The sequence below is a fragment of the Scyliorhinus canicula genome, chromosome 31 (assembly GCF_902713615.1).
Source record: "Scyliorhinus canicula chromosome 31, sScyCan1.1, whole genome shotgun sequence".
Lineage (NCBI taxonomy): Eukaryota > Metazoa > Chordata > Chondrichthyes > Carcharhiniformes > Scyliorhinidae > Scyliorhinus > Scyliorhinus canicula.
Window position 1 is genome coordinate 11,417,285 of NC_052176.1, and position 20,776 is coordinate 11,438,060.

Below are 20,776 nucleotides of genomic sequence, written 5' to 3' on the forward strand. Positions count from 1 at the left end.
ATTAAGAAATGATATTGGCACTAAGGGCCAAAAGGTTGAATCGATCTGGGTGGTAATAAAAAAGCAAGGGCAAAAACTTGTTTTTAACGGCGCCCGAGCAATCTTCCAAAGTGAGAGGTAGTATAAACCAAAATATAATGAGTGCTTGTGAGGACACAGCCGTAATCATGGGTGATTTTAATATGCATATTGACTGGATTAATCAAGTTGGCAAGGGTAGCCTCTAGGAAATGTTATAGAGTGTACAAGGGATTGTTTCTGAGAGCAATATGATATGGGACTGTAGGATGGGATTCCGATCACCATCCACACTAGAAATTCACTGATGCAGTCACATTGGGGAGAGGCCATACACCTGCTCCGAGTGTGGGAAGGGATTCACTCACACATCCAACCTGCTGAAACACCAGTGAAGTCACACGCTGGAATGACCTTACACCTGTTCCGTGTGTCAGAAAGGATTGTAAGAAGTCTTACACACCACGACCTCCAATCTGTCCGCACACTAGTGAGTTCACACTGGGGAGAGGCCATTCATCTGCTCTGTGTGTCAGAGGGGGTTTCAAAACCACATTCAACCTATTCACACACCAGCGAGTTCACACTGGGGAGACACCATTCACCTGCTCTGTGTGTGTGAAGGGATTCACTCAGTCATCTCAGCTAACTGAACAGCAACTTGTTCATACTGACTAGAGACCATTTCAATGTCTTGAGTGTGAGAAAAGCTTTAAAAGCATAAAGCAGCTGCTGGAACACCAACAGCCTCACACTGGGGAGAGGCCATTCCCCTGCTCTGTGTGTGGGAAAGTATTTCCTTGGTTATTCCATCTGCAGCAACACCAACTAGTTCACAGTGATCAGAGACCTTTCCAATGTCCTGACTGTGAGAAGAGGTTTAAAAGGAGCAATGATCTGCGGCAACACCAACACACTCACTCTGGAGAGAGGCAATTCCCCTGCTCCGTGTGTGGGAAGGGATTCACTCGGCCATCCAATCGGCTGCATAATCAGCGAGTTCACATGTGAGTGCCGGGTTTGGATTCTGCTATTAATCAGACTGAATCCTTATCACGCTGACTGTCAGAGTTTAATTGTTGTGTTCTGAATCTCTCCTAAAATTGTCCTGTAAATTTTGAGGTCTATTAAATCAATTATTCTTGTTTGAAATGCACACTATTTTGAGTTCTTAAATTCTCAAAGATAAGTGGAGATGAATTGATGTCCGGTTACTGACTGTTCTATTGTTCAATTTTTACTCATTTCCAACTCTGAAATTATTTCAGTTCTCCTCACATTAATTACTATCAGGGATAAGTGTCACCTCCTCATACCTTCCAGAGTGTCTGACAGCCTTGGGATTCAGGGAAGGGGGTCAGTAACATTCCCCGGGTTTCTAAACACAATACCCAGTCTATGAATCATTTTCAGCTCCTGGACTTACTGTGTGTACCAAAGCATCTCTCTCACCTTTAATTTATTTTCTGAACACATCAACACACTTACAATGATAACAGCAAATTACTGCGGGTGCTGGAATCTGAAACAAAACCAGAAAATGCTGGACGATCACAGCAGGTCTGACAGCATCTGTGGAGAGAGAAGGGAGCTAACGTTTCTAGTCTGAATGAATCAGCTTTGGCAGAGAAAGTAGAATGGGAAAGGTGGCCATTCCAAGGTTTGCAAGGGAAATTGGAGACAGTATATGATCCAAGGAAGGAGCCCACAAAGTGACCGGGAAAACCAACAGGTCTGAGGATTGGGAGAAGTTTAGAATTCAGCAAAGAAGGCCCAAGGGATTGATTAAGAAAGGGAAAATATAGTACGAGAGTAATGTTGCAGGGAATATAACAGACTGTAATACTATCTATAGGTCCATAGAACATACAGTGCAGAAGGAAGCCATTGAGTCTGCAGCGACCCACTGAAGCCCTCACTTCCATCCTATCCCCGTAACCCAATAACCCCAACTAACCTTTTTGGTCACAAAGGGCTATTTGTCATGGCCAATCCACTTAACCTGCACGTCTTTGGACTGTGGGAGGAAACCAGAGCACCTGGAGGAAACCCATGCAGACACCGGGAGAATGTGAAGACTCAGTGGGGAATTGAACCTGGGACACTGGCGCTGTGAAGCCACAGTGCTAGCCACTTGTGCTACCGTGCTGCCCAGAAGATAAAAATATTGGTGAAGACAAAAGTAGATCCTTTACATTCAGAAACAGGAGAATGTATAATAGACGATAAAGAAATCGCTGAACAGCGAAATACATACTTTGGTTCTGTCTTCACAAATGAAAACACAAATAAGAGTCGGACTTAATGCCTATTTTTCAAATTGGCAGGCAGTGAGTGGTGGGGCACCGCAGGGATCGCTCCAGCTGATCACAATATATGATTTTGAGGAAGGAAAAATGTAACATCTCCATATTTGCAGATGGCACCATGTTTGGTGGGAGGCTGAGCTGTGAGGAGGATGCAGAGATCCTTCAGAGTGATTTGGACAAGTTGAGCGAGTGGGGTAATGAATGGCAGATGCAGTATAATATGGATACATACGAAGTCACCTACTGTGGCAGCAAAAACGCGGCAGCAGACGATTATCTGTATGGCTATAAATTAGGAGAGGGGAATGTGGAACAAGAGCTGGGTGTCCTCGTACACCAGTCACTGAAGGTAAGCATGCAGGTACAGCAAGCGGATGGTATGTTGGACTTCATTGCGAGAGGTTATGAGTACAGGAGCAGGGATGTTTTGTTGTCATTATCCAGGGCCTTGGTGAGGCCACACCTGGAATATTATGTGAGTTTTAGGATTGTCATTCTGTGGCACTGACTGTGATGGTTAGTTTAATTCTGTATCTGTCAGTGTTGGACATTAGTTCTGCAGTCACCAGTGTCTGAGTCACTGTATGAAAATTCCTTCTATCATTTTACCACCATTGGAAATGGAAGTCTGGTCAGAAATTGTCTGTCACTGTCACAAACTCCATTATCAGCGAGTGGACTGCAGCGGTTCAAGAAGGCAGCTCAGCACCACCTCCTCAAGGGCAATTAGGGATGGACAATAAATGCTGATCCTGCCAGCGACGCCCGCATTCCATGAAGGAATTAAAAGACAATCTGCGGGCTCCGGGCCTCAGTGTGTTTAACAGTTAGTGAGGTGAAAACTGGAACTAACCCCCTGGAATCCGGAGCAAAGCCGGAAAGGAGGAGACATTCCATCCTGGGAGATTCCATTTGGTGTGTGAATGTGTAGATGTGAATATTGTGTGAGAGAGAGTGTCTGAAGGGGCGGGTGGGTCTGACTAATGGAACTGTGTTTGTGTGTCTGTTCTGATCAGGAGATCTCACAGTCTCTCTTATGGAAAATAAAATGATTTTTCAATCAAAGGATCCCCTTAATGTTCTGCTCAGCCCCAAAGTTTGATTTCAGGACAATGGTTTTGTTAAATTGAAGATTTGAGTGGAAAAGTAGAGAACATGTCAGCTATCGCGTGTGAGAGCGAGATCAGTGCAGCAGTAAAACGGGGTTAAATGGAAAATGGAGACCTCAATTCGAGTGAAAGCTTTTCAACAGCAAACATTGGAGTGTGGGAGACATGAAGGATGCAGCCTGGATCTGTGGAGAATGGGAATTTGAGTGGAATTGGAGAGTTTGCGAGGAGAGAGAAACACAGAGAGGCTGGAGGAGCCGGCAGCTGACAGCTGCTCTCTGCTCCGTCCGCTCTCTGCCTTTAAGTTGCTCTGTGTCGCCACCACTGGTTTCATTCCTGATCCAGTTCTGACTGTCACACATTTTCTACACAGTCTCGGATATGACTGAAACTGCAGCCGCCCAAACGGCTCCTCCAGCCGCTCCCGCTCCAGTCAAATCTCCCAGGAAGAAGAAGGCGGCTCCCCGATCTAAGGCAGCCGCTCCCAAGTTAGGCGAGCAGATCCTCCAGCTTGTGGCGGGTTGCAGCGATCGCAACGGGATGTCCCTGTTCGCCATAAAGAAAGCTTTGTCTGGCAGCGGAGTGGATGTGGCCAAGCGCGGCTCCCAGATCAGGTTAACTATCAAGAGGAAGGTGGAGAAAGGCTCCCTGGTGCAGACAAAGGGACAGGGCGCCTCCGGATCCTTCAAAATCCCCAAGAAGGAAAGCCAAGGGAAAATGGGAAAGGTGAAGAAACCAACAGCCAAGAAATCTTTAGTGAAGAAAACAGCGGCCAAGAAGGTGAGAACAAAGAAAACAGCAGCTCAAAAATCTCCAGCCAAGAAATCCGCAGCCAAGAAAACTCCAGTGAAGAAATAAACAGTCAGGAAAACAAGCAGCAAGAAGGCGGCAGCTGCAAAAAAGGCGGTGAAGAAAGCAGCGCTGAAGAAAAAGTCTCCTGGGAAGAAGGTCAGGGGCGGAAAGCCTTTAACAAAAGTGAATCAATGGAAGGCCAAGCCCAAAGTGAAAGCAGCAAAGGCTAAGAAAGCAGCGCCAGGAAAGAAGTGAAAGAACGCGAGCAAATTGTAAACCTCTGAACCCAAAGGCTCTTCTCAGAGCCACCCACATCTCTCAGGAAAGAGCTGATCCCCCATCAATTGATCCCTGTGCCGGCGCTGGGAGCAGATTTCAGATAGAAATGATTGATATGAAATGGAAGGTTGCCGGTTTCTCACTGACATGCGCTGTACCCAGCATCTCCCTCACTCTGTAATAAAACACAGGGATGTCCGGGCCCCATTGCAACTGGGGATATGTCCGGCTGCTCTCTCAGTTTCTGCTCGTTTCCTTATCACATATTCAGGGGGAAGAGTGTGTGAGACAGGAACCCGGGCGGAGAAAGCCCGCCTCACAACTCAAAGCCCAACACATGAGTTTGTCTCGTTCAGCTGGAGTGAAGTGTTAGGAAATTGACCAACCGTCTGGGAGGGGAGGTGTGTGGGGATGGAGCAGAAACTGGGATTGAAGTGGGAGCAGACGGGCGAACTGGCTCTGGATGGACGGGATTTCGGCGGGAGTATTACTAACTTTTAATTCAGTAAGAAGTCTTACAACACCAGGTTAAAGTCCAAAAGGTTTGTTTCAAACACGAGCTTTCGGAGCACGGCTCCTTCTTCAGGTGAATGCGTGCTCCGAAAGCTCGTGTTTGAAACAAACCTGTTGGACTTTAACCTGGTGTTGTAAGACTTCTTACTGTGCTCACCCCAGTCCAACGCCGGCATCTCCCCATCATAACTTTTAATTGTACCAGCTCAGCATTGAAAAGCTGCTGGTTTCTGACCTAGTTGAATATGAGGCTCCAATCTGTAAACTTTGTGCCGAGTGTTGTATTCACTTCCATTGTGGAGAATTGAATAATGTGGGTTGGAGCAGGCAGGAGGAGGAGCTGGATGGTCAAAGACATTTCACTGCTCTGTCTGTCACTCAGTCTGCTCCCCGCCTCTCTCCCTTTCTCAGTCAGGTCGGGGCGGGCTGTATAATAAAGGAAAGTGCAGTAGCTCGTCTCTCATTCAGCAGCCATTTGACTGAAGAAGCATCATGTCTGGCAGAGGGAAAGGAGGCAAAGGACTGGGCAAAGGCGGAGCAAAGCGGCACCGCAAAGTGCTTCGTGATAACATCCAGGGCATCACCAAACCAGCAATCCGCCGCCTGGCTCGCCGTGGCGGGGTCAAGCGCATCTCGGGTTTGATCTATGAGGAGACTCGCGGGGTGCTGAAGGTTTTCCTGGAGAGTGTGATCAGGGACGCCGTCACCTACACTGAACACGCCAAGCGCAAGACGGTCACCGCCATGGATGTGGTTTACGCTCTCAAACGCCAGGGACGCACTCTCTATGGATTCGGCGGTTGAACATCCATTTCACAATTTGACAAAACCCAAAGGCTCTTTTAAGAGCCGCCCAATCCCTCACATGGAGAGCACTGACCTTAGAATGGCAGCAGAATAACGCATGCTCGATGGTTTGGCGAGTCATAACTTGGATACCTCGATTTCCTGTTCAGACGGGTAGCGTTATAGCAGGAAATCATTTCCTATCATTGACAATCCTATCATGTCAAACCTGTAACCACGCATAATGAACACTGACATTGATCAGAGAAGTCTTACAATACCAGGTTCAAGTCCAACAGGTTTGTTTCAAACACGAGCTTTCGGAGCACTGCTCCTTGCTCAGGTGAATCAAAATTCTTACTGTGCTCACCCCAGTCCAACGTCGGGATTTCCAGACGAATCATTGTCCAGAGACGCTGTTTGCATAACTGATCTGTAAACACCTCCTCCGTCCATCTCCCCAAGACCAGTCGCTAAACGAGTCAGTCAGCCTTCCCTTTAATAGTTTACGCTTTGCAATGAAATAACCGATATCACTGATCGGATTAAAATGATACAGAATTCCGCCCCGCAATAGGAGCTTTATCCCAGTCTGTTGTAGAACAATAAGGGAGTAAATCTGAATTTAATCCGAGTGCTCAGGCAGTGGGTCGAATCTGGGACAAAAATGGGAGCAGGAATCATTGAGAAGTTTTTGATATTCACAACTTGAGATTCAATTATTTCGGTTTTCCCAAATATCCTTTCCTTGTCCCTGTGAAATTGGCGGGCTTTTTGAAATTGATGGTTTGTCAGTTGCAGGTCCACCAATCAGGGCCCTGATATCCTTGCCGCCCATCGCTCTTTTCAAACTTGCCCACGGGATCGGGCTGCATCCAATGAGGAGAAGAGGGCGGTCACTATAATGCCTTAAATAGGCAGTGAGAGAGCGGCGCCAGCATTCTCAGCCTCTGCCTTTCACCCAGTTTCACATCATGGCCAGGACCAAGCAGACAGCGCGCAAATCGACTGGAGGCAAAGCTCCTCGCAAACAGCTGGCTACCAAAGCGGCCCGCAAGAGCGCTCCAGCCACGGGCGGAGTGAAGAAGCCTCATCGCTACAGACCCGGCACTGTGGCTCTGAGGGAGATCCGCCGCTACCAGAAATCCACCGAGCTGCTGATCCGCAAACTGCCCTTCCAGCGCCTGGTGCGAGAGATCGCTCAGGACTTCAAGACAGACCTGCGCTTCCAGAGCTCCGCCGTCATGGCCCTGCAGGAGGCCAGCGAGGCTTACCTGGTGGGGCTCTTTGAGGACACCAACCTGTGCGCCATCCACGCCAAGCGAGTCACCATCATGCCCAAAGACATCCAGCTGGCCCGCCGCATCCGCGGGGAACGCGCCTAAAACCCGGCTTCACCAATAATAACAACAACAAAGGCTCTTTTAAGAGCCACCAAGTCTGTCAGGAAAAGAGTTTCTCCACCCAATTCCTCTCAGTTGACGTGTGATTTCGGATATAAGCATCGGCTTTCGGAAGATTTAGTGAAATACTCACATACACCAGAATTAATCGGATGGACCACGGGTCACCCTTTATGAAATGAAAATGGCTTATTGTCACGAGTAGGCTTCAAATGAAGTTATTGTGAAAAGCCCCTAATCGCCACATTGCGGCGCATGTTCGGGGAGGCTGGAACGGGAATTGAACCGTGCTCCTGACCTGCCTTGGACTGCTTCAGCCTTGTGCTAAACCAGCCCGCAGAGAATGGGTGGCTCTGAAAAAGCCTCCCGGTCCTGGTTAAGAGTCGCTAAATCGACAAATAAATGCTGCGACCTCCTGTTACTGGTTCCAATGCTGAAGCCTCTCAAAATTACAATTTACGCTCCATTGCAATGGAGTTTCTCTCGTCTCCTTATCTCTGAAGGAGAATTGATGTTAATATGAGGCTCCGAGTAAGAAACGAGTCACAAATATTAACTTATTGCAGAAACATCTACACATTAAATAGTCGAGCAGAAACTTCCGGAGAGATTACAGATCGCAGACTTCCATTTATGAGCAATATTATTGAAACTAAGATCATTTCTGTTCACACTTTTATCCGCAATAAACACCGTCAATTCACATGTATCATATATACGGAATATATAAATAATGTCGCGCACAGAATGCTCCAAGGATTGATGTCGTAAAGCGTAAAACATTTGCAGATTAAGCAACAGAGCAGAATCTCTGACGGTCAGACAATAGTTAGGCCTTTTTCAGACAAAGTGAGTGGCTCTGAAAAGAGCCTTTGGGTTATTAGATTAAAGAATGGTCGCTTCACTTCTTGCCGCTCGCAGCGCTGCTTTTCTTGGGCAGCAGCACGGCCTGGATATTAGGCAGCACCCCACCCTGAGCGATGGTCACCCCTCCCAGCAGCTTGTTGAGCTCCTCGTCGTTGCGGACGGCCAGCTGCAGGTGTCTGGGGATGATGCGGGTCTTCTTGTTGTCCCGGGCCGCGTTGCCGGCCAGCTCGAGGATTTCAGCGGTCAGATACTCGAGCACAGCAGCCAGATAGACCGGGGCTCCGGCACCCACACGCTGGGCATAGTTACCCTTTCTCAGGTGCCTGTGAACACGGCCCACCGGGAACTGCAGTCCAGCCCGGGAGGAGCGAGACTTGGCCTTGGCCCGAGCTTTACCGCCGGTCTTTCCTCTTCCAGACATTGTCACAATCTCACAGACACTTTCACACAGAATGAACAATTTCTCCAGCATTTACTGTTCTTATAAACTGACAGCTCGTCTGATTGGTCGCTGATCAATTCACCTCATTTGCCTATATTCCCCACCAATCAGCTCACTGGAAACAGAAGAGGGCGGGTTTTACCCACAACAACCGGCAGAAGCAGAGAATTTGTCCATTTCAAAAAGCCGCCAATTTCATTGTGGGAAAGGAGCGAATTCAAATAAATGTCGTCCTTGGTCAGAGATTTCAAATCCCTTCTATTTATTTGGTTTGATTCAGCGCTTCCCGTCACCAATCACAGGCTAGGGTTTAACATTTAGTTAAAATGTGGTTCATTCTCCTCCCGCTTTCTAACTGTCCCGGGCGGGAATCAATCCCTGTTCACAGCATTCCCGGAAGGAAAACGCTCCGTTTAGACTTCAGTCAGGACCGAGTGTCCTTCACTGAAAACAGGGAGTGGGATCGAGTCCTCAGACTGTCCTTATTCCGCTCTGGGATAATCCCATTCCCCACTGTTACCCTGCGGAGAATTACTGGGAATAAAATGATGGATCAATGAACATTTCAGGAATTGAGAGAAGGCTCCGTTCCCGCTAAAAACAGCAGCTGATGAGGTGATTTGGGGGCTGTGAAAATAACAGAATAACAGCTTTCAGCACAAAGCCAAGGCGGCGGAGTGAGTTCTGCCTGAACCAATCGGAGAGCTGGAGAGAAGGAGTTACAGGGTTTGATTGGCTGACATTTTCAAATTCCAAACTCCCGCCAATTTCAGTGCAGGAAAATTCCAAATAACGGAACGGCTCAATGTTCAGGAAACTATTTGAATCTCACACTTTGTGATCTGTTTATTGGATTTTCCCTCCCAGAATCCTGGCTCTATTTTAGGAACAGTTTGAATTTGTCAGTCTCTTATCTGTAACCGGCGGTAATAAGACCCCGTTCAGCAATTTAAAACGGAGCAAATCTCAGCTGACTGCAAAAGCAGAAACATAGAGATTACCAACCAACTCCTTCACACAGGCTACACAGGGACAGAGAGAAAGGGCTGATTTCTGAGCCTCTCTCCTGAAAGCGGCCGGGAATGTTACACTGGGAAGTGTGGGGAGAATCCCCGACTCTATCCCGCCGGTGGAACAGGCAGCTTTGTGTCCGGAGAATAGGGAGGGCCGGGGAGAGGCAGATCTTAAAGCGCTGCAATGGACACAGGTCCTGTGTGTGCTCAAATCTCGCTGATTCCGTCCCCTGGGAAACTGCGGAATAAACACATCAGCCCGAAAATAACCTCTTCATTCCCGCCTTTACTCTGTTCCGGGAGCGGGAACCAGGTCACCCGAGAGAAACAAAATAATAATTTCCTTATTAATTCAACTCACCAATTGTTAAACTCTGAATATATTTATCATTAATTTTATATAATTCCCTTCTAAAATTGTGTTTCTCCTCATTATCGGCCACAAATACCAGACTGGGTTTAAAACCCGCTCTTAATTAAGTTCGAGTGTCTCTTCTGTGTGAAACTGTCTGTGACGGGCGGGTATGAAGCCACATTCACAACATTCTGGAACGGGACAAATCTCTATCCTCCACAAAGAGATTTCTCATGAAGTCAATGCGGGAAAAGATGGTGCAGCTTTTTCACAGAGATTGTGGGTGGCTCTTAAAAGAGCCGTTGTGTTTGGGGTGGTTTTCAGTTGTGCAGTTTTACTTGGAGCTGGTGTACTTGGTGACCGCCTTTGTCCCTTCCGACACGGCGTGCTTGGCCAGTTCCCCGGGCAGCAGCAGGCGCACGGCGGTCTGGATCTCCCGGGAGCTGATGGTGTGGCGCTTGTTGTAATGGGCCAGGCGGGAAGCCTCACCCACGATACGCTCGAAAATATCGTTGACGAACGAGTTCATGATGCTCATGGCCTTGGAGGAGATGCCGGTGTCGGGGTGAACCTGCTTCATCACTTTGTAGATGTAGATGGAGTAACTCTCCTTCCTCGACCTTCGCCGCTTCTTGCCGCCCTTTACTGCCGGTTTCTTAATGACTTTCTTGGCTCCCTTCTTGGCAGCTGCTTTCGATGTTGGTTTCTTCTCGTCAGCCATCTTCAGTTTCACCCAGAAATAAAGCAAACCCCTTCCGAGCGCTGCTTAAATAGACAGAGCCTCACATCTATGCTAATGAGGAATGGGGAAAGGAATGATTGTGATTGGACATTGTGAAAATGAGGGCTGCCATTTATGTTCTGAAAATTTTTGTTGGATCAGTAAACAGACCAATCAGATTTAAGATTTTCCACCAATCAGAAACCTCCTTACGACAAGAAGGAAATACATTTCAGAAAGATTATCTCCAGTCCCAATTTGTCGGTGTGCAAAGATTCACCGGAAAATGTCACCTGGCCGTCGGTGAGAGGGATCCTTTACCACAGAGCGACCGTGCGGGATTCCTTCAGGAACACGGAGTGTCTTGTAATATGTGTGCGTGTGGGATTGACTCACTCTCTGATACAGTGTGAGTGTGGGATTTACTCACTCTCTGATACAGTGTGTGAGTGTGGGATTTACTCACTCTCTGATACAGTGTGTGAGTGTGGGATTTACTCACTCTCTGATACAGTGTGTGTGTGGGATTTACTCACTCTCTGATACAGTGAGTGAGTGTGGGATTTACTCACTCTCTGATACAGTGAGTGTGGGATTTACTCACTCTCTGATACAGTGTGTGAGTGTGGGATTTACTCACTCTCTGAAATAGTGTGTTAGTGTGGGATTTACTCACTCTCTGATACAGTGTGTGAGTGTGGGATTTACTCACTCTCTGATACAGTGTGCGAGTGTGGGATTTACTCACTCTCTGATACAGTGTGTGAGTGTGGGATTTACTCACTCTCTGATACAGTGTGTGAGTGTGGGATTTACTCACTCTCTGATACAGTGTGAGAGTGTGGGATTTACTCACTCTCTGATACAGTGTGTGAGTGTGGGATTTACTCACTCTGATACTGTGTGTGAGTGTGGGATTTACTCACTCTCTGACACAGTGTGAGTGTGGGATTTCCTCACTCTCTGATACAGTGTGAGAGTGTGGGATTTACTCACTCTCTGATACAGCGTGTGTGGGATTTACTCACTCTCTGATACATTGTGAGTGTGAGTATTCCTGTGTGCGGCTAACCAATGTTTTACTCAGTTCCAGCATAACCTGCCTTTTCTTAAACTCTGTGCCTTGGCTAATAGAGACAAGGGTACCATCGGCCCGGGGTTTTCAAGCTCAGGGTCGTGACCTGGGGGTGGATCTCGTGAAGGTTTCAGGAGGATGATGGTGATCCAGATCACGGGAGGAATGGCCAATGGTCACGACGAGTGTTTACAAATGCCGATCATGATGGCCGTGTGAAATTTCAGCCATTCCCCGCATGCCGGCCTTGTCATGTAGTGCACAGGCCCAGAGCCGAGCAAGGTGGACTGGCTCCTCCTGATGTCAGTGCGCAGTCCCACGCCAGTTTGTTTCAGCAAATTCTGGAGACCTCCCACCGGAAGCGGTGGCAGACAGTAGGTCACCGCCCCGCCCCGTACGCTGACATCACGTGTTCTGCGTGCGTGACAGATTCCTCCATTTTGCTGCTGCCAGCAGTGCGGGTGTGAACTCCAGGGCCTCTGGTGAACAACCCATGAAGAAGCTGAAAACAGGAACAAAGCAGCACAAAGGTGATTATTTGAGGGGAGGGTATATAAATTGTGCCACTGGAATCAGGATTCAAGGTTCATGGGTGTTACACGCAGGGAATTACTGGCAAATGAAAGTTTAAAACCTTCAAAATGTCAAAGACATTTGAAGATTAAGCATGGCGAGTTAGAGGACAAACCTCCATAGTGAACACTGACACAAAATACTCATTTCGAACACTCCGGTTCCACACATAAGTTTCCACTGTGCTCTGTCATGGGCCCTACTCTGTCCCGAATTACCATTTTACTCTGAATGTACTTGTAAAACAAATTCATTTTACCTGCCAGTATCCTTTCATATCATCTTTTTGCTCTCTGAATTTCTGTTTGAAGTTCCCTCTGGCACATTCTGTACACCTGACGTGCTTCTGCTCTTTTGAATCCTCGATATCTCCCACAAGCTTCCCCTTTTCTACTTATCTAACGCTGTATATCCCTCAATATCCATGGTTGAATGGATTTGTTGGTCCCACCCTTTTCTTGATTGGAACATGTTGGCCCTGTACTCTCCCTAATTCCTTGCTGAATGTGTCCCACTGTTCTGTCACAGATTTATCTAAAGGTGTCTGCTCCCTATCCACTCTGGCCAAATCATATCTGATCTTATTAAAATCAGCCTTCCTCCAGTTGAGAACTTTGATCTCAGGCCGATCCATCTCCTTTTTCAGAACCATCTAGTACTTAATGAATTATAATCACTGTCTGCAAAATGCTCCCCCAGCGATACTTCAACCACTTGCCCAGATTTGTTACTGAAAATGAAGTCCAAGACCCCCCCCCCCCCTGCCCCACTCCCCCCCACTGCTCAGTTACTGGTGTGTGTGAGAGTGAATGGGAGTGTGTGAGAAAGAGAGTGAGAGAGAGGAGAGAGAGAGAAAGTTGATATTTAATGATTATTGTACTACTCAGTTACTGGTGTGTGCATGAGTGTGTGAGTGTGCGTTTGACCCTCAATATCTCTTGTGATATGGAACACATATTTTACTGTTTACTGCTCATTTACTGGTCAGTGAGAGTCTGTGAATGAGTTTTATGCTCATTGTTTCTCTGACAGATAACATATTTTACTCCTCAGGTATTGTTGGGTGAATGTGTTAGAGAGTGTGTGAGTGAGTGAGTTTGGCTGTCAGTTTTACCCTCACTGTCTTTGATATACAACACATATTTTAGTGATCGCTTCTGTTACTGGTGTGTGCGTGTGTATGAGAGATTGTGTATGTGTGAGAGTGTGTCTGTATTTTCCCTCACTGTCTCGCTTTGATATAACACATATTTTTCCCTTACTGGTATGTGTGTGAGTTTTACCCTCACTATGTATCTGTGATAGATAACACATATTTAACTGCTTACTGCTCTGTGACTGGAATGTATGTGAGTTAGAGTGACTGAGTGCACGTGAGAGTCTGTGAGTGAGTGTGTGAGAGAGAGTCTGTTAGTGTGTGTGAGAGAGAGAGAGAGTCTGTGAGTGTGTCAGAGAGTCTGTGAGTGTGTCAGAGAGAGAGTCTGTGAGTGTATCAGAGAGAGAGAGTCTGTGAGTGTGTCAGAGAGAGAGAGTCTGTGAGTGTGTCAGAGAGAGTCTGTGAGTGTATCAGAGAGAGAGAGTCTGTGAGTGTGTCAGAGAGAGAGAGTCTGTGAGTGTGTCAGAGAGAGTCTGTGATTGTGTGAGAGAGAGAGAGAGTCTGTGATTGTGTGAGAGAGAGTCTGTGAGTGTGTCAGAGAGAGAGAGTCTGTGAGTGTATCAGAGAGAGAGAGTCTGTGAGTGTGTCAGAGAGAGAGAGTCTGTGAGTGTGTGAGAGAGAGTCTGTGAGTGTGTATGAGAGAACATAGAACATAGAACAGTACAGCACAGAACAGGCCCTTCGGCCTTCAATGTTGTGCCGAGCCATGATCTCCCTCCTCAAACCCACGTATCCACCCTATACCCGTAACCCAACAACCCCCCCCCCCCTTAACCTTACTTTTATTAGGACACTACGGGCAATTTAGCATGGCCAATCCACCTAACCCGCACATCTTTGGACTGTGGGAGGAAACCGGAGCACCCGGAGGAAACCCACGCACACAGGGGGAGGACGTGCAGACTCCACACAGACAGTGACCCAGCCGGGAATCGAACCTGGGACCCTGGAGCTGTGAAGCTTTTATGCTAACCACCATGCTACCCTGCTGCCCCAAAGGGAACATCTGTGTGTGAGAAAGAGCGTGTGTGTGACAGTGTGCGAGTGTGTGCTTTTCTGTGATATATAACAAATATTTTACAGCTTACAGTTAATGGTGTGTATGTGTGGGAGAGTGTGGGAGTGAGATAGTGTGTGTGAGAGGGAGGGAGTGTGAGTGAGATATTGTGTGTGAGAGGGAGGGAGTGTGAGTGAGATAGTGTGTGTGAGAGGGAGGGAGTGTGAGTGAGATTTTTGTCCTCCCTCTGTCTCTATGATATGGGCACACATTTTACAGCGTACTGCTCAGTTCATGGTGTGTGTGTGAGTGTCAGTGTGTGTGAGAGAGATTGAGTAAGTTTGATCCTCACTGTCTCTCTGTGACATAGTACACATATTTTACTACTTGTGGGTCAATTGCTGGTGTGAGAGAGTATGTGTGAGAGAATGTATGAATGTATGAGAGGTGAGTGTGTCAGAGAAAGTGAGTGGGTAAGTGTATGTGTGTGAGGGAGAGTCTGTGAGTATGTGTGAGGTATGGTGAGTGTCTGTGGGAGCAACAGGGTGAAAAGTGGATGTGCTGCTGTTGGGCAGCAGGGTGGCACAGCGCCAGAGACCCGGGTTTGATTCCGACCTCAGGCGACTGTCTGTGCGGAGTTTGTACATTCTTCCCGTGTCTGTTAGGGTTTCCTCCGGGTGCTCCAGTTTCCTCCCACAGTCCAAAAAATGTGCAAGTCAGTTGGAATTGATATGCTCAACTATCCCTTGGTGGGGTTACAAGGAGAAGGCGGGAGATTGGTGTTAGGTAGCATGCTCATTCAGAGGGTCAATGCAGACTCGATGGGTTGAATGGCTTCTTTTTGCACTGTAGGGTTTCTATGAGAGAGAGTGTGAGAGATAGAGAGAGAGTGTGTGTGTCTGTGTGTTTGCGCATGTTTTACCCTCACTGTTTCTCTGGTATATCTACCATATTTAATTGATTACTGCTCAGTGACTGGTGTGTGTGAGAGAGGGAGAGTGTGTGTGTGAGAGAGTGAGTGCGTATTAACCTCACAGTCTCTCTCTGATATATAATTAATATTTTATCGATTACTGCTCAGTTATTGATTTGTGAGTGTGTGTGGGAGAGACAGTGCTTGGGTTTCCGTGAGAGGGTGTATGAGAGACAGATTGTGAGTGAGTGTGTATAAACCTCACTATTTCTCTGTGCTATGTAGGACATATAATTTACTGCTCAATGCTCAGTTATTGCTGTGAGAGTGAGTATGTGTTTCACCCTTATACTCTGTGACATAAAATGCATATTCAGTGCTTCCTACTAAGTTACTTGTGAGTGAGCACGTGCATGTAAAATGTGAGTATGTTTTACACTCACTGTCTCTCTGTGATAGATAATGTATATTTACTGTATACTGAGAGAGAGAATGTGTGAGTCTGTTTTACCCTCACTGTCTGTATATGATATATGGCATATTTTACTGCCTCCTGTGCAGTTGTTGGTGTCTGAATGTGTGAGTGTGTGTTTTCCACTGTAGCTGTCTGTCTCTGTTATGGGTCAAGAGTTCGGGAAAAATCAGTTTGATTCTGTAACTCCCTGCCTCTGTTCTGTGTGCTTGCTTTCGAAGCTGTCTATCTTTGTTATGGGATTCTGCATTTAATCTCTATCTGTTCACCTCTCTGATGTGCGTGATTTTATTGTATTTTCTGCACTTGTCAATATCTGTTTTGTGAGTTAATGGTGAACATTCTGTTCAGTATTGATCTTCCATTATTACTTTTACTGATGATGTGGAGATGCCGGCGTTGGACTGGGGTGAGCACAGTAAGAAGTCTTACAACACCAGGTTAAAGTCCAACAGGTTTGATTCAAACACTTTTACTGATGACATTGATATGTCAAATGATCTATTTCCATATACTGCACTGTTATATCTGAGATTGTGCGCGATATTTGGATTGGAATTTAATATTTTGTTTTGGGAGGTGTCTTGATAGAAGTTTATGATTAATTTGGCGCTTTACAATCAACTGTACTATCCAACATTTTACTTGTACCAAAGGTTCACAACTTGTGAGATGAAAGGATGGCCTTACAATCTGATAATTGTCCTTTTGGAGAACTATTTAAATGTACCATTTTTCTGTTAATGCCTTCTTCATGTGCTTTGCTTCTGATATATTTTAAACTAAGAAAGTTACAAAATAGGGCAAATGGATACTTCCACATTGATTGCTCAATAGCCTAATTAATACTATACTGATTACTTAACAGATGAAACACTGCTAAATCACCCTGATTAATATTGTTGGATTAATATTGTACTTACTGTCAGTTAGAAGGAGACGGCTCCACATTCATGTTGCTGAGGAATCATCATCTTGGAACTCATCTCTTCATCTGTTGAACGAGGGGGAAGAAAACAAATCTCTTGTAAATCAGGGTCAGATGAGGCCAATGATAGATCAATCAATTCTTTCAACTGATAATCAGTAAAATAAAGAAAATACTGTGCAAATCCTGCCCCAGAATCAGACAATAAGCCAGGCCCAGAAAGAGCTCTCCCTTCCCCCCGCTCACTCCAAGTCCCGGAACAAGATGGGGCTCCCGCTGCGCCTCTTGCAAACAGCCCCCGATTCTCCCTGAACTCCCCCCGAGTCAGTAATGATCTCTGAGCCTCTTTGCTCACACTCCCAAATGGATGAGCTGCTGCAATGAGAACGCTGTTTCCTCGCTGGAGGGGCTGCGCATGCGCTGTCAGCTTCAGAGTGACGACAGGCAGGGGGCGGGGCTAAACCGGACATGCGCAGATCCGCGCAGCAATTCAACATTGAGAATCAATGGGAATATTCCCCATTTCACTGTCATCACAGATAGAGCAAAACCTCCTACAGAGCCCGTGTTGGGGGGACGCTGTGTGTGTGGTTTTATAGGGTTTAACAACTGTAACAATATTGTTGTGTTGTTTTTTTTTAGTTTTGTGAGTGATGACCTGCTGGGCTTATCGACACGCAGCAGGATTAAAACCCTGCATCCACCGACTATCCTGGCCTGTTGCACGGCGTGACAACAATGTAAAAGAACAAAAATTAACTGAGGGACAAAAGCAAACCGGACCCTGCGAAAATCAGGGTCGATAAGGCAGCCCAACCCTACGGTGCCCACGGAGCATGCAAGGCCTCAAGTGTGCCCGTGGTTGGGCAGCACGGTGGCCTAGTGGTTAGCACATCCGCCTCACAGCGCTGAGGTCCCAGGTTCGATCCCGGCTCTGGGTCACTGTACGTGTGGAGTTTGCACGTTCTCCCCGTGTCTGCGTGGGATTCGCCCCCACAACCCAAAAATGTGCAGAGTAGGTGGATTGGCCACGCTAAATTGCCCCTTAATAGAAAAAAATAATTGGGTAATCTAAATTTATAAAACAAAAAGTGTTCCCGTGGTCACTGCATGCTACAGCTCCAGGGACACACGGCCACGAACAGGGCCGTGGAAGAGGGGCAGACAGTCAGGCCGGATGACCCCCTCGGTCGCCCACTAACTGGACCTATTAATGGCAAGTTTGGCCAGGCCCAGGAGCAGGTTCACAAGGAGGCCCTCCACCTTCCACCCTCCCCCCTGCTCCGGATGTCCGTAGGTCAGGAACGTGGGCCTAAAGTGCAAAGACAAAAACAACAATGTCGTCAAAAAACTAAAAAGGGAATGCAGCCGAGGACAGACAACATACACATGCTCCACGGTCTCCACCAGGCCGCAAAAGTGGCAGGTCTCTGGGGAGGCCGTGTGGTGACTTAACCTACGGTTGCACGACACTGCCTTGTGCAGCTCCATCCACTCCAGGTCCCCAAATCTGACAGGGAGGACGCCTCCGTAGAGCGATCTCCAGTGGGAACGTCTGCCACCGGACAGCAACAAGGCACCTCTGGTGTGGGAGGACAGAGGGTCGGTCTTCACCCCGGGAGGGGGAACAGCACCAGGCCCCAGGCGGTCCCAGTCCCACCTCACTCAGAGGGGCGGGAGGGCAGAGAGCAGGGCCTTCACCCCAGGAGGGGGAACAGCACCAGGCCCCAGGCGGTCCCAGTCCCACCTCACTCAGAGGGGTGGGAGGGCAGAGGGCAGGGTCTTCACCCCGGGAGGGGGAACAGCACCAGGCCCCAGGCAGTCCCGGTCCCACCTCGGGCACCGGGATGGGAGGACAGAGGGTCGGTCTTCACCCCGGGAGGGGGGCAGCAACAGACCCCAGGTGGTCCCACTCTCACCTCCAGCAGCAAAGCAGCAGCTCCACTCCCGCAACTCTGAGACACTGTGTGTGTGGGTGCAAGTGGCCCTGCGCCCCAGGGCTCAACCAATCACCTTTGTAGCTGTGTGTTTGTCCCAATGAGATATTCAATTTACAGCCATTGCCTGCAGCTTGTTTGTTATTACACTGTCACTCAGCCCCTCAAACTCACACTTTCTGCAAACTAACAATTCACTGATTCGCTTCATTTTAACTCCTTTCATATTTGAAATTGAATTTGGTTTGTGCACTATTCTGGTTCACACAGTCCGCTGGTTGATACATAGAACATAACAGCGCAGTACGGGCCCTTCAGCCCTCGATGTTGCGCCGACCCGTGAAACCATCTGAAGCCTATCTGACCTACACTATTCCATTTTCATCCATATGTCTATCCAGTGACCACTTAAATGCCCTTAAAGTTGGCGAGTCTACTACTGTTGCAAGCAGGGCGTTCCACACCCCTACTACTCACTGAGTAAAGACATCTGACGTCTGTCCTATATCTACCACCCCTCAATTTAAAGCTATGTCCCCTCGTGTTGGTCATCACCATCCGAGGAAAAAGACTCTCACTGTCCTCAAAGAGCCCCACCAGGTAAGCCTCGCTGGCCTCCTGCAGGGCCATGACGGCGGAGCTCTGGAAGCGCAGGTCTGTCTTGAAGTCCTGAGCGATCTCTCGCACCAGGCGCTGGAAGGGCAGTTTGCGGATCAGCAGCTCGGTGGATTTCTGGTAGCGGCGGATCTCCCTCAGAGCCACAGTGCCGGGTCTGTAGCGATGAGGCTTCTTCACTCCGCCCGTGGCTGGAGCGCTCTTGCGGGCCGCTTTGGTAGCCAGCTGTTTGCGAGGAGCTTTGCCTCCAGTCGATTTGCGCGCTGTCTGCTTGGTCCTGGCCATGATGTGAAACTGGGTGAAAGGCAGAGGCTGAGAATGCTGGCGCCTCTCTCTCACTGCCTATTTAAGGCATTATAGTGACCGCCCTCTTCTCCTCATTGGATGCAGCCCGATCCCGTGGGCAAGTTTGAAAAGAGCGATGGGCGGCAAGGATATCAGGGCCCTGATTGGTGGACCTGCAACTGACAAACCATCAATTTCAAAAAGCCCGCCAATTTCACAGGGACAGGGAACGGATATTTGAGAACATCGAAAAAAAATCAATCTCGAGTTGTGAATATCAAAAACATCTCAATGATTCCTGCTCCCATTTTTGTCTCGGATGGGACTCACCCGAGATTAGATGAATAAAACCGAGCAGGCACAGAATTCCCGCTCTCATTACAATGTCCGTGTTCACTATGTGCGGTTACAGGGCTGACTGCGGAGAAAGGTTGTTTCAGACTGTACAGCAAATCTATATCGCCTTCTAATGAGAAAACAAATGAATGATAGGAAATCGAGGTATCCAAGTTCTGACTCGCTAAACCAGCTCCATGGGTTATTCTGCTTCCATTCTAAGGTCAGTGCTCTCAATGTGAGGGTTTGGGCGGCTCTTAAAAGAGCCTTTGGGTTTTATTAAAATTGTCAAATGGAGTTTCTCAGCCGCCGAATCCATAGAGAGTGCGGCCCTGGCGTTTCAGAGCGTAAACCACATCCATGGCAGTGACCGTCTTGCGCTTGGCGTGTTCAGTGTAGGTGACGGCGTCCCTGATCACATTCTCCAGGAAAACCTTCAGCAGCCCGCGAGTCTCCTCATAGATCAAACCCGAGATGCGCTTGACCCCGCCACGGCGAGCCAGGCGGCGGATTGCTGGTTTGGTGATGCCCTGGATGTTATCACGAAGCACTTTGCGGTGCCGCTTTGCTCCGCCTTTGCCCAGTCCTTTGCCTCCTTTCCCTCTGCCAGACATGATGCTTCTTCAGTCAAATCGCTGCTGAATGAGAGACGAGCTGCTGCACTTTCCTTTATTATACAGCCCGCCCCGACCTGACTGAGAAAGGGAGAGAGGCGGGGAGCAGACTGAGTGACAGGCAGAGCAGTGAAATGTCTTTGACCATCCAGCTCCTCCTCCTGCCTGCTCCAACCCACATTTTATATTCCAAACAGAAGTGAAAAGAACGCGCTGAACACGGACAAACTGCAACATCACATAGCAGCTAGTTAGAAACGCTGATCTA

At 47.9% G+C, this 20,776-nt stretch overlaps 5 protein-coding genes across 7 annotated transcripts in view; 2 read left to right on the top strand and 3 right to left on the bottom strand.

Moving 5' to 3' along the window:
* Positions 1 to 3,764: 3,764 nt before the first annotated feature.
* On the top strand, positions 3,765 to 4,532 carry LOC119958881 (histone H1-like). Its single transcript, XM_038787395.1, has one exon. The coding sequence runs from the start codon at positions 3,818 to 3,820 to the stop codon at positions 4,292 to 4,294; it is 477 nt and encodes a 158-aa protein (XP_038643323.1). The 5' UTR covers positions 3,765 to 3,817; the 3' UTR covers positions 4,295 to 4,532.
* Positions 4,533 to 5,494: 962 nt separating this feature from the next.
* LOC119958920 (histone H4-like) lies at positions 5,495 to 5,824 on the top strand. Its single transcript, XM_038787445.1, has one exon. It carries the CDS (start codon positions 5,513 to 5,515, stop codon positions 5,822 to 5,824), a length of 312 nt encoding a protein of 103 aa, XP_038643373.1. The 5' UTR covers positions 5,495 to 5,512.
* A 2,235-nt stretch (positions 5,825 to 8,059) lies between these two features.
* On the bottom strand, positions 8,060 to 8,563 carry LOC119958884 (late histone H2A.L3-like). Its single transcript, XM_038787398.1, has one exon. It carries the CDS (start codon positions 8,546 to 8,548, stop codon positions 8,111 to 8,113), a length of 438 nt encoding a protein of 145 aa, XP_038643326.1. The 5' UTR covers positions 8,549 to 8,563; the 3' UTR covers positions 8,060 to 8,110.
* Positions 8,564 to 9,336: 773 nt separating this feature from the next.
* Positions 9,337 to 20,776, bottom strand: part of LOC119958895 (histone H2B 1/2-like) — a 177,380-nt gene continuing 165,940 nt past the window's right edge. The window contains exons 5-6 of one of the 3 annotated variants that reach the window (XM_038787409.1): positions 16,717 to 16,787; positions 9,337 to 10,679 (exon numbers count right to left, since the gene is read on the bottom strand). In XM_038787409.1, the coding sequence (XP_038643337.1) occupies positions 10,221 to 10,607 (387 nt within the window). In that variant the 5' untranslated portion in view covers positions 10,608 to 10,679; positions 16,717 to 16,787 and the 3' untranslated portion in view covers positions 9,337 to 10,220. Of the gene's footprint in view, positions 10,680 to 11,583; positions 12,185 to 16,716; positions 17,125 to 20,776 lie in introns of those variants that run through there. The other 2 variants (XM_038787410.1, XR_005459077.1) reach the window with 2 other exon arrangements.
* On the bottom strand, positions 20,155 to 20,676 carry LOC119958921 (histone H4-like). Its single transcript, XM_038787447.1, has one exon. It carries the CDS (start codon positions 20,506 to 20,508, stop codon positions 20,197 to 20,199), a length of 312 nt encoding a protein of 103 aa, XP_038643375.1. The 5' UTR covers positions 20,509 to 20,676; the 3' UTR covers positions 20,155 to 20,196.